At 36.3% G+C, this 9,909-nt stretch overlaps 2 protein-coding genes across 14 annotated transcripts in view; one reads left to right on the plus strand and one right to left on the minus strand.

Annotated features, from left to right (window-relative positions):
• The window catches only part of LOC125501934, a 44,034-nt gene extending 37,310 nt beyond the window's left edge, over window positions 1-6,724 (minus strand). For 7 of the 11 annotated variants that reach the window (XR_007279681.1, XR_007279677.1, XR_007279676.1 and 4 more), the window contains exons 1-3: window positions 5,980-6,179; window positions 2,743-2,796; window positions 2,548-2,661 (exon numbers count right to left, since the gene is read on the minus strand). The gene's annotated coding sequence lies outside the window, so the exon portion shown is untranslated. Of the gene's footprint in view, window positions 1-2,547; window positions 2,662-2,742; window positions 2,797-3,120; window positions 3,447-5,979; window positions 6,180-6,585 lie in introns of those variants that run through there. The other 4 variants (XR_007279674.1, XR_007279675.1, XR_007279678.1 and 1 more) reach the window with 4 other exon arrangements.
• Window positions 1,415-9,209, plus strand: LOC105690753 (LIM and SH3 domain protein Lasp). Of its 3 annotated transcripts, none has more exons than XM_048659118.1 (6): window positions 1,415-1,647; window positions 3,433-3,527; window positions 6,037-6,308; window positions 6,640-6,843; window positions 7,050-7,192; window positions 7,298-9,209. In XM_048659118.1, the coding sequence occupies exons 2-6, from the start codon at window positions 3,472-3,474 to the stop codon at window positions 7,475-7,477; spliced, it is 855 nt and encodes a 284-aa protein (XP_048515075.1). In that variant the 5' UTR covers window positions 1,415-1,647; window positions 3,433-3,471; the 3' UTR covers window positions 7,478-9,209. The 3 variants fall into 3 exon arrangements, with proteins under 3 accessions (XP_048515075.1, XP_012264252.1, XP_012264253.1); XM_012408829.3 differs by having other exon boundaries at window positions 1,416-2,048; XM_012408830.3 differs by lacking the exon at window positions 6,640-6,843 and having other exon boundaries at window positions 1,416-2,048.
• The last annotated feature ends 700 nt before the right edge of the window (window positions 9,210-9,909 follow it).

A 9,909-nucleotide genomic window follows, 5' to 3' on the forward strand; every position in this document is an offset into this window, starting at 1 on the left:
AGGGCATTGCGAAAGCTTTGAAATTTAGACCGACGAATACGAGAGAATTTTATTTGTTTTATCCAAAAGAAATTGGAGAGAACATTTTTTTTTTTTTTTGTGCATGTATAAAACTTGATTCCAATCATAGCGGTGCATGGACCGAATTCTGGTTTCATTACCGTTTTGAAACAAGTCATTTTTTTCCCTCACGCTTACTTTCGCTCCTCTCACTATTCTGATTAACGCGCATATATTACCATAATTACTCGCGAATTACGAGGCGTGTATATATTTGTATATTTTACAACACCTAAATAGCCGTATTAATATCTTTTCTAAGATGTACATGTATAAAGAGAGAGAGAGAGACAGAGAGTATCCTGAGCTACTAAAATAGGGTAATTGCAGCTATAAGTTTGGTAGAGAAGTAGCACCATCCGCAGTAGTAACTCTCTGTAAAGACTTGACTAATTGTAACCGAGGCAACTTTAAGAGCTGTGTAATAAGTAACTCGAACAATGTTTACCGAATGCAAACCAAAAGGGAAGAAGAGAAAAGAAAAAAACTATCCCTCAAACGGGGTAGAGATCGTCCTGAATATCCTGCGAAGGGATCGATTGACAGGGGTGAAATAACATTTCGTGTAACGCGTGTAGTTTGATTCGTTTTCGATAATATTTCACTCTGATCTGAAAACGCGTTTTTGCTTTTATTTCATTTCCACCTTTCTCTTCTACCTTCCTTCTTGGGGCGTGTGTGTGTGTGTGTATGGAATGTGAATTCGTTTTTGAGTAAATGGGACCCGCGTCTCTACGAAAGCATGGCTGTTAATCATCGTGTTCGTATCTTCGTTTGCTTTTAATTTGCAAGTGGATGCGGCGTGCTCGACACTTTGAATTTTAAACAGACGCTTAATAAAGGCCACGTGTCTACTATTCCTCTTGCGATTTATGAGGACGACCTGATTCTATGTACAACAGTAACACTCCTGTACATATAACATCGTTCAAAGTAACGTAACAGCTCTTTAACCCTTCTACTACCTATGTAAGCTCGTTAACGAACAATCTCACTATAACGTAGGCAATGGGAAAAGCTCCACGCATAAATTAACGAGACTGTCTCATTTTCATAAAATGTCAACCGACTTCTATGTCACGTATCTTTTCATTCATAATTAATCGATGCTCGCAGTCTATTTTATGTCTTTAGAAATTACATTGCTATCTGAAACGCCAGGAATTGAACTCCGCGCGGTGAAAGTTGCGGCTAAAATAGTTTGTCAGACCTTCGTAAGACGACGCCACCCTATAGAGAGAGAATTTAGAGATCCGAAGCTTTGAATAAGCGACATCTGCGGACGAAACCTCCACTGACATCTACGTGTTTATAAGTTAGCCGACAGCCAGCCATTAAACTATAGGAAAAGGAAAGGAAAAATGAAGTGGATCTATACAAACTCTTCATTCTATCAGAGATTAATAACCCGCGGTCCGTAGTTGTCCTCCATTTCTGTCATTCCGTTAACGCGTTTTAAGTTGAAGAGAGTTTTTTTTGTTATTGTGCCCCAAAGCAAAGGGTGTAGCAGCAGGAGTTTCGAGGGATAACTAAAAGTTTACTTGTGATCAGAAGGAAGAAAAGAAGAAAAAGCAGCACATCTTCAAGGTTGTGTGGATGTGACAGCAGACTTTAACGACCTGTGTGCCGTGTACCAAAATCCCATCGCCCTGCGTTATCATCGTATCTAGAAAAAAAAATTTTTACATCTAACACATCTTGATTAGAGTCTCAGAATTTTTGGGAAAATTTTTCTCACACTATAACCACTACTTTGCTCACCTGCTTGCTCTTTCTGTTATTAGAGTCAACAAAATACCTGCCTAGCAAATTCCCTCCTTAACAAAAAAAGAGCTAAATGTACAGTTTGTTGTTAACTAATAATTAGTGTGAGAGTAAACTTAGCGGTAGATAAGAGAAAATAACAAAGAGACGCTAAAATGAGCAAAACTTGTGCTCGTTGTGAGAAAACAGTCTATCCCATCGAGGAGCTGAAGTGCTTGGATAAGGTGGGTTCCATTTATCGACATCAATTATTTACTAATTTACTAATCATTGAGAACTTTGCTTCGTTCACCTCTCATTTGAGAAGCACGATAAAAGTCCACAATGCAGGCCTACTGAGAAACTAGCAAGAAGAAGCCTCCAAAAGATGCATCATTGCATGATCTGAGATTTTTGTTCATGTTTCATTGATCCCTTATAGCTCTTGAATTAGGTACCATTGGAAACCATGGAAATTTGAATTAAAAACTCTGTAAAGATGTATGAAAAATAATTACGCGTTAATTGGTAACAATCATCCTTACCAATCGCATCTTTGTATGGTTTAAAATTTATGTGTTGCACAAGTTTGAGATTTCAGATAACGTATGCATAAATATCACTATGGAAAGTAGATACTGCAGAGGGGTGGGGTATGAGTACGGTAATTTAATCTTCTTAAAGTCAAACAACTGAAAGTTATCCGGTATACTTGGAGAGTTGAGGAATATTTCACCTTATTACCTTTAATCCTTTTACGCGTGCCTCTTCCATCTGTATAAAAATAGCTGGCAGACTCATAAGTTTTCCCGATTCATAACAACGTAGGGAAATAAAATGAGTAACTTCGAGTCATTTCTGTAAAAATGCGAAACATCGTCGTAATTAAATAACTAGATCTATTTTATTGCAATATATTAGCGGTTTCCAAAGACGTACTTTTCTGTATCCGGTTGAACAATCGTGTGGCTCGCCCCTTCCGCTGTTGAAATTCTAGATAAAAAAAAAAAAAAAAATGTAGCGAACGCCAATTGCGAGTAATAAATTACTCAATATCATTCCTTTTCTTTTCACGAACAATACATGTTTTTAAAAAAACAACTAATTGTCATCCAGAACGTGTCTTGCGTTGTAAATGAAACAAACAAAATTGCTCAACATCGCATACTTTTACATACAGTTTCACTTCCTCATGAGTTCGCAAAAAAAGGCTACATTGTTTCGAAAAAATTCTGGTACAATCATTAATTGGCAAACGGAAGTTTAACGGAATCGTCATTCTTAATAACTATAAAAATAAGTCCGCTAACAACTAACGATTAATCATCGCCAAACGTCATCAGAATTTTACGTTTGATGACGACGCAGGATGCAAGTAAGATACTCTGCGATTGTCTCATCTCACGTTGTTTCAGGAAAATCGGATGCTAGATAATTTTGCTAAATTTATCGCAAACTTACAACGCACAAAACGTGGACTTTCCCGCCTAATTTCAGTGACTTATTTCTGAAAGATGAATCGGAAGAAATTTTCATTTCCAATTAACATTAAAATATTTTTTAAATTTTGGTTCTTTTAATTTCTATTTTTTATTTACGTTTGCTTGTGTTTGTTTTGTATATTTTCAGACGTGGCACAAACAGTGCTTTAAATGTCAGGGATGTGGTATGACATTGAATATGAGAACTTACAAGGGGTTCAACAAGCAGCCGTATTGCGAGGCGTAAGTTGATCCGATTAAAAAAAATTTTTATTTGATTATATTAATTTGAATTATTATTACTTCGATGCCTTTCATTTCTAATCGGATGAGGAATCACAAAGTCCGACATTTTTGCGCATACAGTCTTCTGTCCAGTATAAAAGCATGGCGAAATTAATAGTGTCGTTAATATTGATTTTGCGTTATCTGGACGTACATTGATCGGATATAGAAATTATCAATATCCCTGGGGAGTGCCGAGGGGGTGGTGTGATAAAGATTTTAACACTTCTCTGTGAAAAACTCCCCACAAACTTTGTATAAACGATCCGTTAAACCGAGTAATTATTTATGTGTTGGCAATTTTTGAAGCTCGCTCTTTCGCGAGCCAGGCTCATAAATTTCAAATGAGAGAAAGATCGGAATTGTATGATTTTTTAGCCCGGGACGTTTTCGTCACGACGCGTTCTCATTAACAGTGGCAATGCGCTACAGATGTGTGTCTTATATTCAAAGCTGTTTCATGTTTCGAGACTAGGTCATGGTAAGACTTATTATTGCGTAATCCATTATGGAATACGAGGTAGTTCGGTGTACCGTATGTCCTGTGTAGTTATTTAATAATTTAATTTTATATCACTACTCAGTTTCTACTTAATAACCAGGAAATATAAGGAATCAGTTATCGCGTATAGACGCCTTCCTTCTGCTAACGAGATGATAATTATATTTTTTTTTCCCCCAACACGCTGAGATTAGAATCAAGATCACGTTGTAAATGTGACATTGCAAACAGTTGTAATCAGCGACGTTATCCGCAGATTACAACTATCCGCAATATACGTCAATCCGTCGTTTTTATTTATCCATTTTTTATCAGACATTTACGTCTTTCTCTGCATTTTTTTTTTTTTTGCTACTAATTTTTACCTCGGCATTAGTAGCTCTTCCAATGTATGATACATAGAAAGAGACTTCATGTTGATGAAACTTCAACGCCGTAACGGCGTCAACTCTTGTTCCCGACTTGACTTCAATTGTCAACTTCCGGTTTTTTGCTTATATGTACTTACATACATATATACGTGGTAGATTATACAGTGCACAGCACTATAGAACCCAAACTGATGCAGATACTCTTCATCTTACAGATTACGTACACACATAACGTACGAATAAATTTTTTTCTCACCGGAATGTTACGATCATTAAAATAGACGGCGTAGAGTCTTCTTACTTTCTTATATTTTTTGCATGAGAATTTGGTAAAAAGTGTCTCCGTTTTTTCTCATCTCGATTCTATGAGCCGTAAAATCGTACGTTGAATCTCACGGTGAACGAGTAGGAAGAGGAGAAGAAAGCTCCAAAATGATCAAAGACTATAGTCGGTTTGGATTACGTCATTCTTTTATACCCCATCGTCATCATCATCCATAAGGGGATATATAGACGCTCGTTTTAAACTGCTAGCGAGCTCGATGATTCATTCATTACTTCGTCAGAATATCCATATACTTATAATTTATTCATGCGGTAATAATTTCATTGATACGATTACCGTTGAGATGACGTTCAACAGTATCCTCCTCAAGAACCGATACGTAATCGATGATCATTGGAAAAGACCGATATCCGAATATTAGAAAGAGATCGAAGGTGCCGAGTCACCGAAAGAAAAAATACACACATTCGTTGACGTCTGATAATCATTTTTTACGAGACATGTATGACAATACAATAATTTTTTTCGCAATATCAAGATATGAAAATATCGCCTCCGGCTCGATTGTAGGTACTACTGGAATATCATTGGCCCACTGTGGGCTGCTTATTGCGGTCTAAAAATACAATCGTCGATCCGGTCGATTAATAAATTTCAATTTTTCCAATGGCGCGATATCGCGCTTGAATACGGTTCGCGGAAAACCGCAAAGAGCAACTTACGTAACGCCGGAGATCTTTAAGATGGCGAAGAAAGATCGGTATTTGTATTGTATATGAAAGCTGTGCGCCACAATCCCCGCGTGCGGCGGGCGAGGACGAAAATGAGAGGAGGACTCTTTATAACAATTGGAAAGCATGTCCGATGACGAGCGATCTTAAATGTATACGAAATCGCGAGTCTCCTTTCCTTAATCGTCTTTCTCCAAAGCTTGGAGGAGAAATTATTCGATATTATTCAGGTGTATGAAAAGTATAATAGGCGTTGAGAAATTTCATGGTTACGGTGGATCGAATTCACATCGTTAACCGGTATTTCCCACGGATCAGAGACACACAACGCAACTATGTAATATTGTACTCCCCCCACCTATAAATAAAACTATATCGTACCGCTACAGAGAAGTCTGCACACTGTACGACTATTACGTGAATAAATGAAAGTAACTGTCGCATACGTTTGTACGCGGTACGTACACTACGCTTACGATATGTAGGTGTACAGTAATTGTACGTACGAATTGTTACATACCTTCCCGCATACAGGGTGTCGCGAATAAATTTCTATCGGCCACTTTTCATTTTTCAGTCACATACCAAAAGCAAAGGCAACGACAATGGCTGAGACACCGGAACTGAAACGTATAGCTGAGAATACGAAGATTCAAAGCAACGTTAAATATCACGCAGAATTTGAAAAGGCCAAGGGGAAGTTTACCCAGGTTGCAGATGACCCAGAAACTCTCAGGATCAAACAGAACAGCAAAATTATATCAAACGTTGTTTACCACGGTGAATTACAGAAGAAAGCGATCATGGAACAGAAAAGAAAGACCACTGGTGAAAACGGAGAACAAATAGGTAAACGATTGTTCGTTTGTGTTTTTGGTCTGGTATAGCGTTTCAATGTGGTGCAGCTTTTTCTTTGAATAATCATCAATACGTTGCCACATACATGTGTGTTTCACAATTCGCTAGTTGTAAATCGTGATAAAAATATCTTTTTTTTTCTTCTTTTTTTTTGTAATTCAACGCAAATTATACGTGTAGATACCGTTCCATCGCCGTATATCTGTTCAATTACATCATCTTACCGCATTAAAATTATTCGAAAATCCCCAAGTCAATTGAAAATTACCTTGAAGAAGATCGTCGGGTGATAAGGTGTGTAACCGTAATTCCCAATTGTTAGAGTACGTAACAGAGTACGATGAGGTTCCACCAGCACCTGTAGCCTTAAATGCGAATCCTGTGCATCCACCGTCCTCGAGTTCTCCAGTGCATAGAGCACCGGGAAGGATCGCTGATTACGATCCGTTAAACGAAGCCACCCCGAGTCCCTACTCGGCTAGGCAAGCTGCTACAACGGTTATATACACAAGTGATAAGGGCGCAGGTAATCACTCGATAAATTCTCCAAATTGGATCTGTTCAGTCTATTATGTGACCTTGCATCCTCTCATCTCTTTTTCACCTGTGGTGCTAATGTTTTCACATAGTCTGCACGCTATAATCGAGAAGCTATCATGTGTATTTCGTTAACAAAACAATAACAGAAAAAGAAAATCGTATTTTTTAATCGTGGATACCTTAAATTCACAGTTACGAATCCTCCGACTCGTAAAATTGGTTCAGTCGCGGACATAGATCCCGTCAATGAATATTATGGATCTCTGACACCTGGTTCAAACAACAACCATGTCCCCCAAAATCAACCGCCTCCATCGGGAACTGCTAACAGCGGGGTAAGCTGCGGTTGAAATAATTAATTCGACCACCCCATGATGTTGTTATAAAGAAAAATCACCGGCAAATTCATCATTGCTTTTTTGGTTTGTTTTGTTTTTCAGCGTGTCTATAGAGCCATGTATGATTACGAAGCGCAAGATTCCGACGAGGTGAGCTTTTGCGACGGAGATTTAATAATAAATTGCACGGCAATCGACGAAGGTTGGATGACTGGATTAGTTCAACGTACGGGTCGTCATGGTATGCTGCCTGCGAATTATGTTGAACCTGCACAAATATAATAAATATATTGATATAAAATAATAATTAAAATACTATACCCCGTAATATACCTTCATGAATATCTACGCGTATATATATGCATAACCCCATTGATTCAAAGCCTTGAAATTGAGGAAGAAAATTAATGATAAGCAAAAAAAAATATTCTTATCCAACGGTAAGATTCTCGGAAATACCAGATCGCTATTTTTTCCCTCGTTTCCGATCATAGTTCTTCCATCTCACAGGCATATCTTATCTAACAGCTAAATTAATCACTTGATTAATTAACAATTAAACAAATCTTGGGACCAAATCGAGCTTTTACTATAAACTTGAATAAGATATATATTTAAGATTCCTATAAAGATTTGTGTAACGCGGGTGAAGGCATGAAGTTGAACGAAGGAGTGAAAAAAGGACTTTCTAGAAACAGCCACTTATATAAATCTGACGATCTTGCCCAATTACTTTTCATGTAAGAAAAAATATTACATATCATTCCATAACCATGCTTGTAATTTTTGATTCGGGTTTCGTATACGCCTGTACATACTAGGAATCAAGCGTATTTACATACCTGGTATGAATAGGCGTATATGAAACCTGAATCAAGCACGAAGCTCACCTATAAAAGATACCCGAATCATTTTTTTGAAACAATCAAAAAAAACAAAATCATCGATCATCGCATGTCTACAAAACCTTTAAATCAGGGGTGCCTAATCCGTACTTAATATAATTTCAAGAATCATTCAATTATATAGATAATCTTTCCATTTTTCTTAGTCTACTTTCCTCATTTCTAAATTTATGAGATCAGCGCGAAGATCGAATCTTCGACGGACTAGGACAGTTTCTACCCCCTTCTTTTCCTTCCCCTGTCGATGATACGCATGCAGTAATATTCGAAGGGTTCATAATACTATCAATATGCGAAGGATTAGTATAATAATAGCGTTTTTAAATTACATCCGAAGGACCTGATGACCGACGAGGGTTGGTCCTCCATATGCATACGTGTATCTGAAAATGAATACATGTATGCATGTACCTATATATTTATGATGAATAATGAATATGTGTTTATATAGTACATATGTATATCATTATTATGAATTTTGTTTGTTAACTTTTATAATTGAAAAACTTACGGAGATTTTACCTATTGTCTCATATACCTACGTATTCTAGCGATTGTTGGACATTACATTACGCGTATAGGTCCGCGTAATTTTAATTATATCCGTCGAGAATCGCACGACGGAATGGCCTAGAGCGATTTATGAGCAGTGATGTTAAGTGTTGAATGGTTACTTGGGTATACCGTGAAGCTAGGAGACTATTATTATTATTATTATTATTATTATTATTATTATTATTGCATCTTGTCTGTCAAGAAGTTATCATATATAAATATACGCATATATGTTATGACTCTTTTTTTCTAATAAACTACTATTGAATAATTGTAATTATATATTGTATCGATGATGATTTCGATGTGAACATTTAATTAAGATAGTAGTTTCATCATTGTCAAAGATACTTATAATTGATGGATCATACATAAAAATTGAACGAAAATAGAAAAAATGGAAGAAAATAAAAATACATGAATAATATTGAAATAATAATTACCTAATAAAACAACTACATATATTACGATAGTATAATATGTTGTGTTTCTCAGAAGAATAATATTATATTTTAATCATAAATATATGAAAAATATAAAATAATTAAAAAGTTCTACCGCATTATTTGTATAATTTATGTATTCAAATACTCACCGTATCTGATTTATTGTTTGATCCCCCTGACTACTTTCCTTTCGTTTTTTTCGAGTAGTTAGAACGTTGATTTTTTTTTTGTATTTTACCGTGTTAGAAAACTGGCATAACGCAATTACGAATGAATTCACTAAAAAGAAAACTCGAATCAAGGAAGAGAAAATGAGAAAAGTGTGGGGTACAGTGCCACGTACAACGTCTTGTTACCTCTTGGATTTTGTTCAATTCTAGGGTCAAAATCGATATTTGTTCTTATCGGGTTCCCTACGCTGTTCTTTTATATTCTGATCTCAGGAATCTGAATCCAAAAGCCAAATTGATCTGTTCATGAAATCACTCCAATACTTTAAATTCATAAGATTACTTCATTTTTGGCCAAAAATTCGAAAAAATCCATAGGGGTACCCCTTGGATTTTTGTCGATTTTGGGCCAAAAAAAAATATTTTATTTTATATGCTATTCATGTGTATTTCGATCCCAGGAATCCAAATTCACAAGTAAAATCGGTTTATCTATAAAATCGACCGAGTTATCGCGAATTTTTCACTTTTTGAAGTCGAAAAACTGAGATATCTCGAACGGAAAAATTCGTAGCTCAATTTACTCAACGGATTCGTGTTCCTGAGGTCAAAATACACAAGAAAAGTGTCCTTTGATC

Source organism: Athalia rosae, chromosome 7 (genome assembly GCF_917208135.1).
Source record: "Athalia rosae chromosome 7, iyAthRosa1.1, whole genome shotgun sequence".
NCBI lineage: Eukaryota > Metazoa > Arthropoda > Insecta > Hymenoptera > Athaliidae > Athalia > Athalia rosae.

Bases quoted from the DNA above. Each gene is read 5' to 3' on its own strand.
- LOC105690753 (XM_012408829.3), top strand. From the start codon at position 1,980: ATGAGCAAAACTTGTGCTCGTTGTGAGAAAACAGTCTATCCCATCGAG. The intron at 2,049-3,432 runs GTGGGTTCCATT...GTATATTTTCAG, and splicing joins AGCTGAAGTGCTTGGATAAG to ACGTGGCACAAACAGTGCTT. The intron at 6,844-7,049 runs GTAATCACTCGA...TTAAATTCACAG, and splicing joins CACAAGTGATAAGGGCGCAG to TTACGAATCCTCCGACTCGT.